Raw genomic sequence first — 18,395 nt, forward strand, 5'->3', positions numbered from 1 at the left:
ATTTTCAGAAATAAACTAAAATTTGTTGTTAAAGATCTTAGAAAAATTAAGAATAGATATTAAACATTTTCCATTTAGAATTGTATTCCATCTCCTGTGATTTTTTTGGTCTGAGATTATTAGTTATTCAGTAGCACTAAAAGCTTATATATAGCAGATTATTAGTGGGTGGTGTGTGTTTTTTACCAAAATAAGTACTAAATAACAGAGTCAGCTTTCTCACTAGCATGGAAAATATCATGTGATATGTATGAAACCATACAGCTCAGTAAACTGAAATTCTTAATTTACCACATCCTTTCCCCTTCTCTTCCCTCAAAGTCTTCTTCTTCTGACATGGGAAAAATATAATCAAACACTTGTATAATTCAGAAACTGTGGTACAGTTGACAATGCTTCACTTTTCTCCTCTCCACAAGCCAAGTATGTAAACCATTTTGATAGAGCATATAATTTGCAAATACCAAGGCCTGTTCAGAGAACTTTAATTGTACTTCATTGCTCTATTAATATAACTGGAACAAGTTAAGGATAAACTATTACCTACCAATACAAATAACTAATCCTTATTAGTTATTTGAAGTTGTACAGAAGGAAATTTGTAGTTGTACAGAGGAAAGTTGTACAGAAGGAAATGCTGCATAAGTGGCTGGTGATTTGAGAAGGGCAGGGATTAAATATTCCTACCCATTTTTAGTTCTAGTCATCCACTCTAGCAATATATATTCTTCTTTAAAAATGCTTATTAGGCTACAATATGTCTGCTTTTCTAAATCATGTAGAATGCACTTAAGTCCAGTTACTTTCATAAAGACAAAGAATTTTCTACATAAATATCTAAAATATTAGGCCCTTAATTAAGAAACTAATGTAATTGTGAAATTACTGGTCATAAAACTGTACCTAAATTCTTCAGACCAGATTTATGTATCAATGTGATTTCACAGAGCTGAGAGCAGAAGATTGAATTAAAATTCTTAAAATTCTTAAAATTCTTGTTCTAATGAAAAATCTGATTATGACAGTCTCCAACAGTGCAGAAATAGATATACAAACAGCTTAGGAGATCTGTGTCTTTTAAGTTAGCAATATCATTAGACCAAAAAGGCCCTTTTAAAATTAAGGCATAGGCTTTTGTTCCCAAATGTTTGCAAGCTATTTCTACTTATAAGAAGAAGGAAGAAGTTTTGCAAGTCAGTTTCATTACCTATGATGTTATTCACTGCTGCAGAAATACTAGTTAAGTATATATGCCATGGGAGCAGCATGTAGTGTTAGGCAATCTACAAAACAGGCCTCAGAAGCTAAAGTATCTTGAATGACAAACAAAAAACACTCCATTTATAACCTACTTAACTCTTCAAATTCCTAGGAAATTCAGAGCTTGATACTGCTTGAGCAATACAGCATAGTCTCATCTAAAATTTAGGATACTAAGATTTATCTCCTAGAATTTGAGAATCATGTTGGCTGACATTTGTTAAATCAAATGCTTTTAAAAAAAGCCTTGTGTATTTTATTAATTATTAACCTGGTGGCCTTTTTTACTCTCTCATTCTGAATGTTGTATATTTGTTAGATATTTTTTTCTGACCATCAGAATTACTTAATGGATGTTGCTTGCATCTGTACATCTTCCTGTATTTTCTTCACCGTATCGGCAATCAAATTGCAAGCTTTCTTGTGCTTTTGCCAGTGCTGCACTTGACACTCTCTAAAGATGAGTAAAAAATGAAAAAAAAATAGTAATGATAATGATAACTACAACAACATTCAGAATTTTTCCTTACTACTGTTAATATCTGCATGAAGGTCAAAGCATGTACTTCTTTTACTCATAAAAATGATTTCATTAATGGTAATTTGGGATTTGGATGTTAAGCCTATATAGAAGCTATATCTATATCTATCTATATCTATATCTATATCTATCTATATCTATATAGGATACAGCACACTTGTCCAAGCTGTTGCTGCAGGAATGGAGCTTCCGAGGGCTGGATCCAGGCTTCGGAGGGATCCTCCAAGCCGTTTGTGCCAGGAGCGGAGGTTGGGGGAGCTTCTGCATGCCTTTGGAGGTTGGATCCAACCTCCGGAAGCTCCATTCCAGAAGCTCCGTTCCAGGTGGGAGTAGCTTGGAGCGCGTGTGCATGGACAATTGGAATTACCATTTAGGTTAAGTTGTGTGTAACAACAACAACAAAAACATTTTGATGCAGATGTGTGAGCCTTTCCAATTTTTTTGAGGAGGGGTGTTCATTCAAATGCTTTGCACAATTTTATTCTGAACTGGATACAAATGCAAAGAAAAATAGATTCCAGCTGAAATTAATGAGAAAAAATTTGCTAAAGCAGAACTATATTTGGTATTTAACTTTTTGAGAAATGTAACCAAACACTGTCAGAACAAATCTTACCATTGCAAAATAATACCCACAAGACCATCTACTGATCTAGAGAAGTTCAGGTAGTCCTTGAGTTATGAGAGTAATGGAGCCTGCAGATTCCACTCATAACTCGAAAACTGGTAGAGTGAATCTCGTACTTCGAATGAGATCACTCCATTGCTCGTTAAAACGCATGCAGCTCGTTAAGTGCACATAAGGTATCTGTGGTGGGGAAGGCCATGGTGGGCCTAGTGATGGAACAGGCCTCCCCAACACACTAAGATACCTCATGCTTCCCCCTCTCTTCTTGCCGTGCTGGACTCACTTACCTTGCAAAGATCCATCTCTTCTCTGCCGCGGTTCCTGCTTTTGAGGGACAGGAGAGTTGAGGGAAGCCCCTGGGTGCAGTAATATCATGCGAGTTCGGGCGGCAGAGAGGATTTTTGCAAGGTAAGTGAGTCCGGCGCAGCAGGAAGGGAGGGGGAAGCAGTTGTGAGGAGTGGGGGGGAATAGGGTGAATGTTGCAGTGCCACTGAAGTCGCTCGTAAGGGTGAATGACTGCCATGGTGCTGCAATATTCGTAATTTTCGGACTTAGTGCAGGTTCGCATCCCACCAGGCTCAAGGTTGACTCAGCCTTCCATCCTTCCGAGGTAGGTAAAATGAGGACCCAGATTGTTGGGGGCAATAAGCTGACTTTGTAATAATGCCGCTGGGGGGGGAAAGCCCTAATAAGCAGGCATATACATAGAATGAAGGCTATTGCTAAGCACATTGATTTGTGCTTAGATTGTAAGCCGCCCTGAGTCTTCAGAGAAGGGCGGGATATAAATGGGATTTTAAAAAAACAAAAAAACACTAGGGGGCGCTGAACATGTAACTTCAAATGAGCTTTAAGTAAATGCTCATAACTTGGGGATTACCTGTAATGAAGAAGCAGATTGCAATATTGCTAGTTGCTACAATTCCTTTTAAAGCAGATATTAATGGCACATAGAAGTAAATCTATCTATATATATACTTGAATATACATGATCACTTCTGAGGGGCTTGATTCAAGCCCCTTACAGGTCATTGTTCAATTAATGTCCTACTGTTACAGAACTGTCAGATGATAACCAAAGAAAACATAAATTTGGTAATATAGTAAAATAAATCTCAATCATATTACCTATAGAGACAGGATTGAAACTGGCATGGTTTTCTCTATTGGAAGCTCAATAGTAACATGAGTAGTTAAGCTCTGACTTATAGCAACCAGAAAGAATAACCCAATTCTGGATAATCTCTACTATTAGGAGAGTCCACTTTCTACTGAAGAGAAAATGTTTTAAGTATCCTAATTATTAGTGATAACATTATGAACCATATTATGGAGAAACTTTGTTTGAATTCTACTTGTTTCACAAACAAAGCCAATGTAATAAAATATGGTTTTATTTTAACTTGGGACATAAGAATTAGATGTAATTTATTAAAACATTAATGCAATAAAATATTTCTACACCCACACATACGTTCATGTTTGTTTACAGAGCTCAAGCTAATGAGATGCTTACAGTAAATGAATTATGAAAGTAAGGGTCTGTTAAATGAAAATTAGCATTTCACCCTTATAGTGTTTATAATATTTATAATATTGGTATTATTTTTGTTTCTAGATATCTATGTTACCATAAGATTAGTGAAGGATTTAGGATAGCATGAAAACTAGTGGTATTAAACTTACCGTTTGCAATACCATTCATTCCTACAACGGGAGCAGCGTTTTGTGGCCTCGGAGCCACATACTGCACACTTGGGTTTATCTGGAATTAGGGCTTCCATTACATCCAGGTTATATGTCTTTGCCCATCTGATTTAAGAAAGAAAGCAACCTTCATATAATACAACAACTGGAACAATTATCAGTCATATCTACAATAGAAATGGAACTCTCACATTAATTTCATATTTGGTAAATAATTATTAAAAGTGAATTTATACCAATGAAATTGACTTCAGTATCCTTTGAAGACAAAGATTTTGGAATAGTATTAAGTAAATGACTTCTAAACCTTATTGAATTAAGAAAATGATTTTTTTATTTTTCAAATTGTGGGCTTTCAGGTTAATTCTATGTATCTTGATAATTGTAACAATTACAATCTTTGACAAAGTTAAGAAGTTAAATGTGAATGAATCTTACCTATAAGCCTGGCTTTTCAGCTCCTCTTCTGAAGGACTAAACATATTGTTTACTTGGTGCTTGGCAATTGCTTGCCATTTTCCAGTGTTTTTTCTGACAACTTTATCCCAGATTTCAGGAACCTGTTAGGACAATAAAAGAACAGAAGACTTATATCTTTCAAACAGTATATCAAAAATATTTTGAAATTCTGATGTTCATTACAACACTAAGATAAGAGATCATAAACATTAACTTGAAGCAAAAAATATAATACTATACTAGATATTTTATCTTGGGGAAAATTTACCCTAAAGAAAAAAAGCAGGGACAAAACTAGATTAAATAGGAATTCCATTTTTATAGACTGGTATTAACTTATGGGGGAATGTGACCTCTTTCCCACTTCACCTTGTCATATTAGGTTCTAGAAAATAATTCCCAGTTTAGAGGCAAAGAGATTAGGAAAGGAATAACATTTGCTCTCCATTTCTGCAAATTCACTTTTAGGTAAACACCAAAGAATGTGCCCAGCTAGTTAGTAAATAAATAACATCTGAAAATTTCTACACACTTGATTTGATTCTGGGTGGTTGTACAACAGATACCACACCTAGAGAAAGTATTGATATGGGATGCTGTTTTCCTTCTATCATTTTTTTTCATAAATAAGAATGTGGATGCAACGTTTGACTCTTGTTCCCCATAACAAATGTGGCAGTTGATAAAAAAAATTTTAGGTGTACTGCTGAGGTCTCCTGGAGGCAGAGGGATCAGTATATACACAAATTCAAGGGCATTTCCTGTGCAACTGATTATCATTCATACTTCTCAGAATATTGATTTGTTATATTCACAAATTAATTCAATTCATGTATAAAGTTCTATAATCTTTCTATATATTAATAATGAGCTGGTTTTTTGATGGCTGAGCCTTATATAGAGATGAATAAGAATACTTTCATTAGCCACAAAATGCTAAATAAATATTATCTGGGAGAGGGAGGAATAAAAATCTAAAGGAAGGGAAATATTAAAATAGGCTGCCTGGCATGCTCACTAAAGGAATTTTACAATGCAGTATTTTGTTGAACAATCCCACTTGTAAAAAGAAAAAAATGTAATGTTTGAATTAAAGTCCTATCATTCATGTTTAATAAGGTCTACAATTAGAATCCTAGTCTGTTTGAGGAATAACTAATATTTGTTTCATTAAGACTAACCACAAGGAGGGACGTCCGGTCTTGTGCGTTAGCGACTGGTCACAGGCTTGCAGACCACCGCACCCCCCCGTGGCTAATTTTTGTCCTGACTGGAGACCCTAATGGGTCCAAGCTGCCCCGGAGAGGCAGCAAAGAAAGAAGGGTGCCCCTGTGACTCTGGAACGACAGCGGTCGTTCCGTTCATCTTGGGGAAAGCCTTCTAACCCGACAGGAGAAAGGCTGTATTTCACCGATCAGCCCAAGCTACTTGCAACCGAAGTCCAAAAGAACTAACCAGCACAACAGTAAACAGCGTGCTTGAAACTGGATGAGGAATCTGATTTTCCCTTTTCTATTCTACACTTAATTTCCTGGTAAAGATCCCCAAGAAGCAAAATACCTCCGAAAGTGAAGGAGGAGGACTTCCGTCCCACCTTTATACTAACGGAAGTGGCAAATTAAACTTTCCATGGAGGATCAAAATATATGGTAGTGAAATAAATTTATAAACTTGAAAGCTAAAATTTAATTTTGGACAAATTTAAAATTGTTGAATGGTTAAGACCCTCATTTTAAAGACCATTGTTCATATTGAAAATTAAATAGATGCTGACACCTAGTGGTGGATGAAGATTATGACAGTTATGGTTTCCAAGAGAACTTGCCAAAACCTGGGAAAAGCTAATCTGTGTTTGTGACCTTCAAAGCTTTAATAAGAAAGAACAGCTGTGACAAAACAGCTTAACAATCTGGGCTGCCGACAAAGAGAGAATTATAAACTTTAGGAAAAAAATCTTTTAAAAAACTCTTTGAATTTCAAATATCTATTTAACCGGGACTCTAAAGCTATTTGCAGATAAGAAGCCATCATGGATCAGAGATGTGTAGATAGAACACACCAAGAAAACATAAATACTTCTCAGGAGGAGTAATATAGTATACTGCAATTAATTCAAATAACACAGTTCAAATCACATAGAAATTCAAAATAAATTTCAAAATATAAATCAATCTATTTCTAAGTTAACTCCACAACAACAACAAAAAACTTTCAGGAAACAACAAGAGAGAAGGAGCAGACAAATAAGTGGACATAAAATTGAAAATAGAGATTCAAAGACGGAACTTAACAAACAAGAAAACATGATTTAATCCTAGTGGGGAAAAATTACAAGAAATGGAAAAAAAACAACTCATCCCTTAAGACTACAAAATAAATTTGAGGACAAAAAAACAAATTGGATAAAATGGAATATAGAGATGTTGAAAACATCAGAGAGAAAGGAAGTGATAAGGGAAGCAAAGAAGGAGAAAAAGATTTTCAAGAAACATGGAAAGGCAAAAGCCTCATATAAAGACACTTTATTCGATTTACTTCTTATACCTACAGCAACACTCATGAATATATGGAAAAACTTTTGATTCAGAAAAACACATTGATCAAGAAAGATACTGGTCAAAGGGAAAAGATTAAAGTGAAAATTAAGAAAATTGATGACGGGATCTACCAGAGAGAATATATAAAAAAGAAACATTTTTTTGAATATGGTTAAAGAAATAGAAAAGTTTCTGAATACATATGTCATTCTAAGAGGGATGAATTCTTTAAATAATACTGTATGCTTTCCCTCCCTTTTTATTTTATTTCTCGATATAAGTAATATAATATTGTTGAAATGGCTTAGATGAAGGAAATGTTTTAGATAATTAAATGTGTTTGAATTTAGGGAAATTATAATGTATAAAAAAGAAAAAAGTTTTGAATAAGAGTTAAAGAATTAGATGATTAGACACATTAAATGGAATATTTAAAGATTAAATATATTTTAATATGGTTAAAAAGAATAAGAAATTTTGGGAATGAATATATATTTGCTTAGGAGGAATATATATTTTAAGTAGTATTTTACTTTTTATGTTTCTTTACTCTAGCTTTCTTTTCCTTTTGTTTACTGTTTTTACCTATTCTTTAAGAAGTGTAAAAGTGTTGAGATGGTTTATATGGGAAAGATGGATTTAAATCTTTAAATGTAATTAACTGTTGACAAAATCTTAACCAGCAAGAATATTTTGAACTTTATGGGAGAAACAAATCTAAATAAGGACTGTAACAGGATATAAGATGAGGCAACTAGAATGATTAGATAGAAATATTGATGTGATCATTATTTCTAGGAATATTGGGGAAAATCATATATGTAACTGTTATTTATCAAAATAATAAGAACTGTATTAATTCAAGGTTTGCAAAGAAGACATTTTGGGGAAAAGGGGAAATCAACTAAATGTACTATGTGGATTATGGATTGTAGAAACCAATTGTTAATGATTTTTCCTTTACAAATGTCAACCCAGCAAACACACTGTTTACCAACTATTGATTTATGTTTAAAAAAATCAATAAAATATATGGAAAAAAGAGACTAAGTTTAACCATATGCTTTCAATAAAGAGAAGATAAAAACTATACATTTTGTATAATAAAACTAGAAAAATCATGAGAACTAGAAGCTTTCCTTTGGTTTCATAGATTTTATTGTAGTGGCTGCAGTAGCTTTGCTTATACATCTTTTGTTGATGAGAGAATGAAATACATATTTGCAAGTAAAATGGCTACTATAACTAGAATCTCTACATCGTTTTCCATTGGTATCCCAAAAAGCTAATGCAGTATTTTAGTGTGTCATCAGAGATATAGAGATGATATTCTCTGGGTTTGTGAAATATAAGAATAGGACAAAAGTAGCAGCGATGCACATTACTTGCTCCAGTATGAGATCCTTCTTGGGTGGATCAGGATCTGTTACAGCAAGATGGCTCAGGAATTTCTGCATCTCCAAAAGATTGGGAAATTGGTCAACAAGAACATCGGTCAGGAAGGCACGAAGCTAAACAGAGACAAGACAAAACTAAAATATTGTAAAGCATTCTAAATGACACATGCATATTTTATATTATAAAACTGGATTGGAAAAATATTATGGGAACTTTAAGCAATTCTCCTGTGCCAGACTCATTTGCCCACCTCCAATCATCAATTCATTTTTTTTTCTATTTTTAGCAAAAAAAAAACGTAAAGAGTTTCCAATCACTAATAAATGTATATGTTGTCTTCTTTCTAATAAAAAAGACATTTTGCCATTTTTGCAATTTATGTCGCTTCAATAAATTATATGTGTATATTAATCATACAAGAACTAGGTTGACAATAATGATGTCAACATTGGGGCCTCTAAGAAGTCATGCTCCAAAAATGCACTTTTCCATCCTTCTAACAATGTCTAGCCCACTGATTTGGGCATTATACTCCCTTTTTTAGTTATTACATCTTAAATCTCATTTACTTTTTTGTACAATTTAAAGGAAGCTTGATTCCACAAGACTTTGGGCAGCTCGCAGCTTTAAATACAAGAAAACAATACTAGTATGAACATTGATAATAGGTGACCAAAATGAGACACGACACTTCAAAAATAGATATTTGACAAGACTTCAATAAAGTTAAACTTATTTTTAAAGCAACTAATGCATATAGAATAGTCGTTTTGTGCTTTAGGTGCAAAAATGAAATAAAAATTTAAAAAAAATTTGTATTCCATTCCATCTATTAAGAATATAAACAGTATTGCACTATGGTCACTAAGAAGTCTTTTACAAGAGATTTATGTTACAACCAAAGTCCCCATATCAAATATTTTGTGGTATCTATGGAATGATAAAAATACTTATTGAAAATAAGATCCCATAGCAAATATTTGTAGACTACTTTTACAGAAACATGAAAAAGGATTTGAATTTGAAATGTTGCAATTTGTTCACAAAATGACTGTGTTATTGAACTAGACCAGGGGTCGGCAACCTGAAAAAGCAAAAGAGCCACTGGGAACCAGTTCCATCACACATTAAAAAAGTGGGAGCCGCGTGCGTGCATCCACGCATGCGCATGAGCAAAAAAACGTTTTGCGCATGCGCAAAACATTTTGTTTCTTGCACGTGCTCAGGTGCGCGCGCGGTTGCCACTTTATGTGTGATGGAACCGGTTGCGCGGCGGCGACGGCCCGTTTGCGCGCGCACCTCTCGGAACGGGCAGTGGCGCCATCCGTCGGGAAAGCTGCCACACCCTTCCTCTGAAGGCGGCAGCTCTGCAAACGGGCCGCAGCTGCTTTCCCAACGAGCGGCGCCACTGCCCGTTCGGGTGGAGGTGCGCGCACCTCCACCCGTTCGGAGAGGTGCGCGCACACCTCTCAGAATGGGCAGTGGCGCCGTCCGTCGGGAAAGCTGCCGCGGCCCGTTTGCAGGCTGCCGCCTTCCTTTGAAGGCGGCAGCTCTGCAAACGGGCTGCAGCTGCTTTCCCAACGAGCGGCGCCACTGCCCGTTCGGGTGGAGGTGCGCGTGCAGGTGCGCGCGTACCTCCACCCGTTCGAAGAGGTGCGCGCGCACCTCTGCCTGTTCGAAGAGGTGTGCGCGCACCACTGCCCATTCAAAGAGGTGCACGCGCACCGGGCGACTGGGAGCCGCAAGAGAACTAGACTGTTAGAAATGTCCAAGCTGGAAGTAACAGAAGAATTTTGAGCTCAACATACATATCAGATCACAACAGAACATGTATACATTCTCTCTCTGTCTCATTCTGTCTTTCTCTCAATTTCTCTCTCTCTCTCTGTTTATATAGATAGATGGATAGAGAGAAGGGAAATGCATTCATATCTTCAACTGATGTAAGTTATACTGACTTCTTTTTATCCATGCACTTTAACAGCATTTAAAATACCAATTAAATATTTTAATATATCACTTTTTAATATTTGTAAAAAGATATTAGTATTATTTGATGGCAGCTTTTGATTTTTCCCCCAAGTATCTGAAACTGCTTGTATGTTTGGCATATGTTTTCTTTTCTTGTGATGCTATTCTGAATTTTTGTCTAATTGTAAACTCTAACATTTTAATATGTTTTGCATGTATTTGTATAACTAGATGATATAAGGTAGTATCAACATATATTAATGTACATTTACAATATTAATTCCATTTTTTGCAAACAATTTGTGAGTGAATAATTAATACACAAAAATAAACCCATATTTGAAGGGGGGAAAAGTCCACATTCAAAATTTGACAAATTTATTTTCTATTTCTGTAGCATTCTAAAACAAAATTACCTATATCTTGCGCTGATAGAGATTGATTCGGAAACAGAACTTGTTAAGGATTGTATGATAAAATGGGCCCAAAACATCCAGGAAGTTATCACAATGGACACGTGGGAAAAGATTTGGGTGAGGAACGTAAAATTCACACAAGCTCAAAATCTAAGAGAGAACTTTTACGATTTTACTTATTTAGTTAGTTATGGCTTTCATCCCTACGTTCATTCTAATTTATTTATGTTGTTCATTATATGTATATATATCTGGATGTGTGTATCTTCCACATCCAATATTGAAAGGGGTTATCATCTGATGCAATATTAAAACAATCCCCTTCTTGCTCCCTGCTATACTGTTTAAAACTAGAATACAATATTAGGTCTAAACATGCTAAGGAAAACCTGAAGTACACATAAAAGGTGTGCCAGTTTTGCAATCCTGTACCTTGAGGAGCTGGCTTTTGTTAAAACTATTGAATTCGTACTTGCGCTGGCATTCTGGGCTAAGGAGTAGGTTATAAAGAGCAAGCCACACTTGCCCATCCAATTTAGTCATCTTCATGCGGTCTTCAGGGGCAACTTCATACCATGAACCATTCTCAAATTTCCTCAATTTTCCTAAGGAAAAATATAAGAAAAAATATTTTGGTATTAAATAGTTTGATACATACGGAACATTAATTTACAGGTGCACTGTTTAGCAACTGTTCAAGCTTATGAGAATAATGAAAAAGTACTTTTATGACTGAACTTCAAATTTACAACAGTTGTAGCATGTCCATAATCAAGTGATCCGATTCGCATGCAGCATAAATTTATGAAGGTCATAGTGTCCCCACATTCAAATTATGGCAATTCAGGCACTTTGCAACTGGTGTGCATTTATGACAGTTGCAACATCTATGGTCATGTGACTGTCATTTGCAACTTTCATAGCCAGCTTCTCATAAGTAAAATAATGGAAAAAACAGCAGTAAACTGCAAATTGCAATCACATGTCATGCTTAATGACATGTGATTCGTTTAATGACTGCAGCAGAACTGAAGTGAAAGTTAGCTACAGTCACGATATTTCACTTAACGAAAGTGTCAATTAGCTACAGAATCATTAGTCACAACTGCAGTCATTAAATGAGGACTACCTGTAATTATATCATTTCTTGAAAGGTGAAGAAGGTACTATAAATACGCCCTCATCGTTTTATACAAGTCCAAATTCACATATGTGTCATCTTTATACATGTGTAAAAATTCTTTTGCTGGAGCTGCACTGACTGCTTCTAGGTGCAATTTAAGGTGCTGGTTTTTACCTTTAAAGCCCTACATTGCTAGGGGGCAAATTATTTGATGGATCATCTCTCCTCAATAACATCCAGCAGAGCAGGAAGGCAGGGCATGTTAAGAGTCTCAGCTACCAAGGAAATACACCTGATGGGACCTAGCAAAAGGGTCTTCTCTGTGATGGCTCCCTCCCTTTGACATAACATTTCCAGAGATAAGATTAGCTCCCACCTTGTTGCTTTTCCGCAAAGCCTTGAAGACATGGTTTTGTCAGTGGGATTGGAGATCCCATTTGGAGCTGGTAATATTTTTCAGTTGCATAAAATAGTAAAAACTGCTTTGGTCCAACTGAAAATGCTGCAAATATATTTTCAGCACAACACACACGATGGAGAGTTAGAGTCTGCATAATAATGGGATTTTCTCAGTAACCTTTTTTAAGCCTGGTGTTCTCCAGAGGTGCTTGGCCTACAGTTCTTAGAATTCCCAATCTGTGAGTCAAAATACATCTAGAGGACATAAATTGGAAAAAGGCTTCTCCGCTGAAATGAAACACACTTTTCAGATATAACAATACATTGTTCTCTGTTGAAACTTCAGAAAACATAAGCTTTCATAACCTATATAGGTTGCTGTTGGGTTTTTTAGGTAGATGTTTTTTTTTCATCTGCTCAGGCTTTTGAACCTTAGAGTTCATTTAAAATCAATGCCTTTCACAAATTCAGTTTTATTTTGAGATGCCCTTAATATCTTTCTTGGACAAATACCCTCCTCAAACAAATGGGGTTCTCTGTTTGTAACATCAGACTAATGTATCAACCTACAATTACAGTACATCCTTAACTTACAGCTGTTTGTTTAAGAACTAGTAATGATGGCCTTGAAAAAAGTGACTTATGACCTGTCTTCAAAGATATGACCATTATACCACCCCCTGCAGTCACATGACGGTAGTTCAGATGCTTGGCTGCCACTCTAATTAATGATAGTTGCAGTGTCTTGTAGTCATGTGATCGTGACTTTTACCTTCCCAGATGGTTACCAACAAGCAGATAACTGGGGAAGCCGGATTTGCATAAACATTGCAGCGATTTTCTTAATGGCCACATAATAATGATTCTAAAACTGGGTCTAGTCACATTATGACCTGCTTAGCAATCAAAATTGTGGTTCCAATTGCGGTTGTAAGTTAAGGACTATTTGTGTGTGGAAAGGAAACCCATCAGCAGGCATCACAGCTTGTTTAAATGGATTGTTACATTTGTTCCTTATTCTTCTGTTTATCTTCCCAGGCAGGCATTCCTGAGGCAAAACCCCCATTAGAGATATTAAAAAAAGAGAAAAAGCCAAGTACAGATAAATGCAAATAAACAAGACAGAAATTACTGAGAGAGATATCTGATGAAAATAAATCTGTCACATGCATACATGAAGAGCCATATACAAACAAAATACTAATTAGATTTACTGAAATGAATATGAAATGAAATCAAGCACAAATTGCATCAGCTAAAGTCCAGAAGGTAATGAAAATAGTAAATGTTGGGCAGAGCCTTCCAAAAATGATGGGAAATGATAGGGCAAAGCCTTTCAGGATATGGGAATGACATCAGAAGCTTGTCTTTTTGAATAACTAAAGTAGCCATGTCTTTTTTCAGACTCACGCAACTCCTATCTGTTTACATTTGTGGGTTATACAAACAGCTATGTGCAGTGATAGCCAGGAATAGTTTCCAAAGACATCTACCCTATAAAAAGACATGGCTGCTTTAAATATTTGAAAAGATGCCTTGTATGTGTTCCAAAACTTCTGCTCTGAATGAAGTGCACAGTTTTAAAAAATAACCCAGAGAGGCATTTGTTAGACGTATTGAAATATCATATGTGCTGATAGAAACACAGAGGACAAATGGCATTAAAATGTCTTGAGGTTTGGAAGAATTTCCTAATTTATCTCAAAATCCTAAACTGTATTTAGAAACAATCAAGAATTTAATCAATAGGTGCTTTAATAATATTTTAACCAATGGAAAAAAGAAGTATCAATCAGAAAAGGTCAGATTTTCAAAAATCCATTCTTTCCTAATTAAAAAAAAGAACATAGAAATGTTGACTACATTACTTTGTCATACACAAGAGAGAATTTCTAAGACATGATACAGACCTTCTTCACGATTGGTCCATGGACAATGCTGTAAGAGCTGCACCAGAAGGCATGGAAAATTGTGGGTATTCAACATTCTTGTCACAGAACTTACTGGCAAACTGACAAAGTATATGAGAGAAAAAGGATATAGTGAAAAACAAAATAAAATTTTAGCCAAAAAGTGTCTGACCTTTCAAACTACTATAGCGCAACCAACACAAGGTGTGAAACCACTAACAGATTATTATCCCATAGCATCTCTGTAGCATGTAAAGCAACTACAGCTCTGATGATGTGACCTAGCTTGGGTAATGAAACATCTGCAAGAAAACAAGCAAGCTCAGAGAGCACCAAGGACTCCTCATTTCAAACCTCAGCTACTGTACACATATTCTCCTTTGTTGGCAATAAAGCCCTCCAAAACAAGTTAAACCAAAACACTCAATAGTCCAAGCAGAAAAAACAAGAATCATCTACAGCAGCGGTCCCCCTACCTTTTTGGCTCCAGCAGTGATGGCAGTGGTTGCAGGCGGAAGGGATAGTTTTGTGTGTGCAATCTAATCCTGTGCACGCGTAAATAAAGCTTCATGTGCTCGCCTACCACTTGTGCGGCCTGGTTCCCAATGGGCTGTGAACTGGTACTGGTCAATGACTGGGGCTAGGGATTCCTGATCTACAGCATATAGTGTAAGAATTGTAACAGCCAATATGTAGGACAGTCAGGTAGAAGACTAGCAGAGTGTCCATGAACATTAACAGTCAGAAGACATGAAAACTTCTTAAATCTCACATGGACAGACTCAACAACAATCTCAGCTGTGAAACTGAGCATCCTTGTTGTTGTTGTTGTTGTTGTTGTTGTTGTTAGCTGCGAAGTCGTGTCCGACCCATCGCGACCCTATGGACAACATTCCTCCAGGCCTTCCTGTCCTCTACCATCTTCTGGAGTCCATTTAAGCTCACGCCTACTGCTTCAGTGACTCCATCCAGCCACCTCATTCTCTGTCGTCCCCTTCTTCTATTGCCCTCGATCTTTCCCAGCATTAGGCTCTTCTCCAGTGAGTCCTTCCTTCTCATTAGGTGGCCAAAGTATTTGAGTTTTAGCTTCAGGATCTGGCCTTCTAAAGAGCAGTCAGGATTGATCTCCTCTAGGACTGACCGGTTTGATCGCCTTGCAGTCCAAGGGACTCGCAGGAGTCTTCTCCAGCACCATAGTTCAAAGGCCTCAATTCTTTGGCGCTCAGCCTTTCTTATGGTCCAACTTTCACAGCCATACATTGCAACTGGGAAGACCATAGCCTTGACTATACGCACTTTTGTTGACAGGGTGATGTCTCTGCTTTTTAGTGTGCTGTCTAGATTTGCCATGGCTTTCCTCCCAAGGAGCAAGCGTCTTTTAATTTCTTGGCTACAGTCCCCATCTGCAGTGATCTTGGAGCCCAGGAAAATAAAATCTGTCACTACCTCCATTTCTTCCCCATCTATTTGCCAGGAATTGAGAGGGCCAGATGCCATGATCTTGGTTTTCTTAATGTTAAGTTTCAACCCAAGTTTTGCACTCTCCTTCTTCACCCGCAACAAGAGGCTCTTTAGTTCTTCTTCACTTTCTGCCATTAGAGTGGTATCATCTGCGTATCTTAGGTTGTTGATATTTCTTCCGGCAATCTTAATTCCAACTTTTGATTCATCTAGCCCTGCCTTTCTCATGATGTGCTCTGCATATAAGTTAAATAGGCAGGGCGACAGTATACAGCCTTGCCGGACTCCTTTCCCAATTTTGAACCAATCAGTGGTTCCCTGTCCAGTTCTCACTGTTGCTTCTTGACCCGCATATAGGTTTCTCAAGAGACAAATAAGATGGTCTGGTACTCCCATCTCTTTAAGAACTTGCCACAGTTTGTTATGATCCACACAATCAAAGGCTTTAGCATAGTCAATGAAGCAGAAGTAGATGTTTTTCTGGAACTCTCTAGCTTTCTCCATGATCCAGCGTATGTTGGCAATTTGATCTCTAGTTCCTCTGCCTCTTCGAAATCCTGCCTGTACTTCTGGTAGTTCTCGATCCACATACTGCTGAAGTCTAGCTTGTAGGATTTTAAGCATGACTTTGCTAGCATGAGAAATGAGTGCAATGGTGCGATAGTTTGAACATTCTTTGGCATTGCCTTTTTTTGGAATTGGAATGTAAACTGATCTTTTCCAATCCTGTGGCCACTGTTGAGTTTTCCAAATTTGCTGGCAAATTGAGTGTAGCACTTTTACTGCATCGTCTTTTAAGATTTTGAATAGCTCAGCTGGAATACTGTCACCTCCACTAGCTTTGTTGTTGCTCAGCTTTTCTAAGGCCCACTTCACTTCACATTCTAGGATGTCTGGCTCGAGGTCAGTGACCACCTCATTGTGATTATCAGGGACGTTAAGCTCATTCTTGTATAGTTCTTCTGTGTAATTTTGCCACCTCTTCTTAATCTCTTCTGCCTCTGTTAGGTCCCTGCCATTTTGGTCCTTTATCATGCCCATTTTTGCATTAAACGTTCCCTTCATCTCTCCAATTTTCTTGAAAAGATCTCTGGTCCTCCCTATTCTATTGTTTTCTTCTATTTCTTTGCACTGTTCATTTAAGAAGGCATTCTTATCTCTTCTAGCTATTCTCTGGAATTCTGCATTCAATTGGGCGTATCTTTCTTTTTCTCCCTTGCCTTTCGCTTCCCTCCTTTTCTCAGCTATTCGCAAAGCTTCCTCAGACAGCCATTTTGCTTTCTTGCATTTCTTTTTCTTTGGGATGGTTTTGGTTGCTACCTGTTGTACAATGTCGCGAACCTCTGTCCATAGTTCTTCAGGCACTCTGTCTATCAGATCTAATTCCTTAAATCTATTTGTCACCTCTACTGTATATTCAACAGGGATATGATTTAATTCATACCTGAGTGGCCTAGTGCTTTTCCCTAGTTTCTTCAGTTTAAGCCTAAACTTTGCAAGGAGAAGCTCATGGTCTGAGCCACAGTCAGCTCCTGGTCTTGTTTTTACTGACTGTATAGAGCTTCTCCATCTTTGGCTGCAGAGCATATAGTCAATCTGATTTCTGTGTTGACCGTCTGGTGATGTCCATGTGTAGAGCCGTCTCTTGGGTTGTTGGAAAAGTGTGTTTGCTATGACCATCGTATTCTCTTGATAAAATTCTATCAGCCTGTGCCCTGCTTCATTTTGTACTCCAAGGCCAAACTTGCCTGTTATTCCAGTTATCTTTTGGCTTACTACTTTAGCATTCCAATCCCCCATGATGATAAGGACATCGTTTTTTGGTGTTAGTTCTATAAGGTGCTGTAGGGCTTCATAGAACTGGTCAATTTCATCCTCTTCAGCACTGGTGGTTGGGGCATAGACTTGGACTACTGTGATATTGAATGGTGTGCCTTGGATTCGAACTGAGATCATTCTGTCATTTTGAGGATTGTATCCCAGTATTGCTTTTCCTACTCTTTTATTGACTATGAAGGCTACTCCATTTCTTCTGAGGGATTCTTGCCCGCAGTAGTATACCTGATGGTCATCTGAATTAAATTCACCCATTCCTGTCCATTTTAGTTCACTGATGCCTAAGATGTCGATGTTCAGTCTTGTCATCTCTTGTTTGACCACGTCCAGCTTTCCTTGATTCATGGATCTTACATTCCAGGTTCCTATGGAGAAAAAATCTTTACAGCATCGGACTTTCCTTTCACCACCAGACACATCCACAGCTGAGCGTCCTTTCGGCTTTGGCCCAGTCGCTTCATTCTTTCTGGCGCTACTAGTACTAGCCCTCTGCTCTTCCCCAGTAGCATATTGGACGCCTTCCGACCTGAGGGGCTCATCTTCCAGCGTCATATCGTTTTGCCTTTTGGTACTGTCCATAGGGTTTTCATGGCAAAGATACTGGAGTGGGTTGCCATTTCCTTCTCCAGTGGATCACGTTTTGTCAGAACTCTCTGCTATGACCTTTCCGTCTTGGGTGGCCCTGCACGGCATAGCTCATAGCTTCATTGAATTAACGCAAGCCCCTTCGCCACGACAAGGCAGTAATC

General features: G+C 37.2%; 1 protein-coding gene across 1 annotated transcript in view; it reads right to left on the minus strand.

Annotated features, from left to right (window-relative positions):
• Positions 1 to 1,602: 1,602 nt before the first annotated feature.
• ZMYND10 (zinc finger MYND-type containing 10) overlaps positions 1,603 to 18,395 on the minus strand; it is a gene marked incomplete at both ends in the record, with an annotated part of 30,465 nt that continues 13,672 nt past the window's right edge. The window contains 6 exon segments of the mRNA XM_081316400.1: positions 1,603 to 1,714; positions 4,116 to 4,241; positions 4,575 to 4,696; positions 8,518 to 8,643; positions 11,350 to 11,522; positions 14,350 to 14,450. Of these exon segments, the coding sequence (XP_081172526.1) occupies positions 1,603 to 1,714; positions 4,116 to 4,241; positions 4,575 to 4,696; positions 8,518 to 8,643; positions 11,350 to 11,522; positions 14,350 to 14,450 (760 nt within the window).

Source organism: Vipera berus (genome assembly GCF_964194415.1).
Source record: "Vipera berus genome assembly, chromosome: 2".
Lineage (NCBI taxonomy): Eukaryota > Metazoa > Chordata > Lepidosauria > Squamata > Viperidae > Vipera > Vipera berus.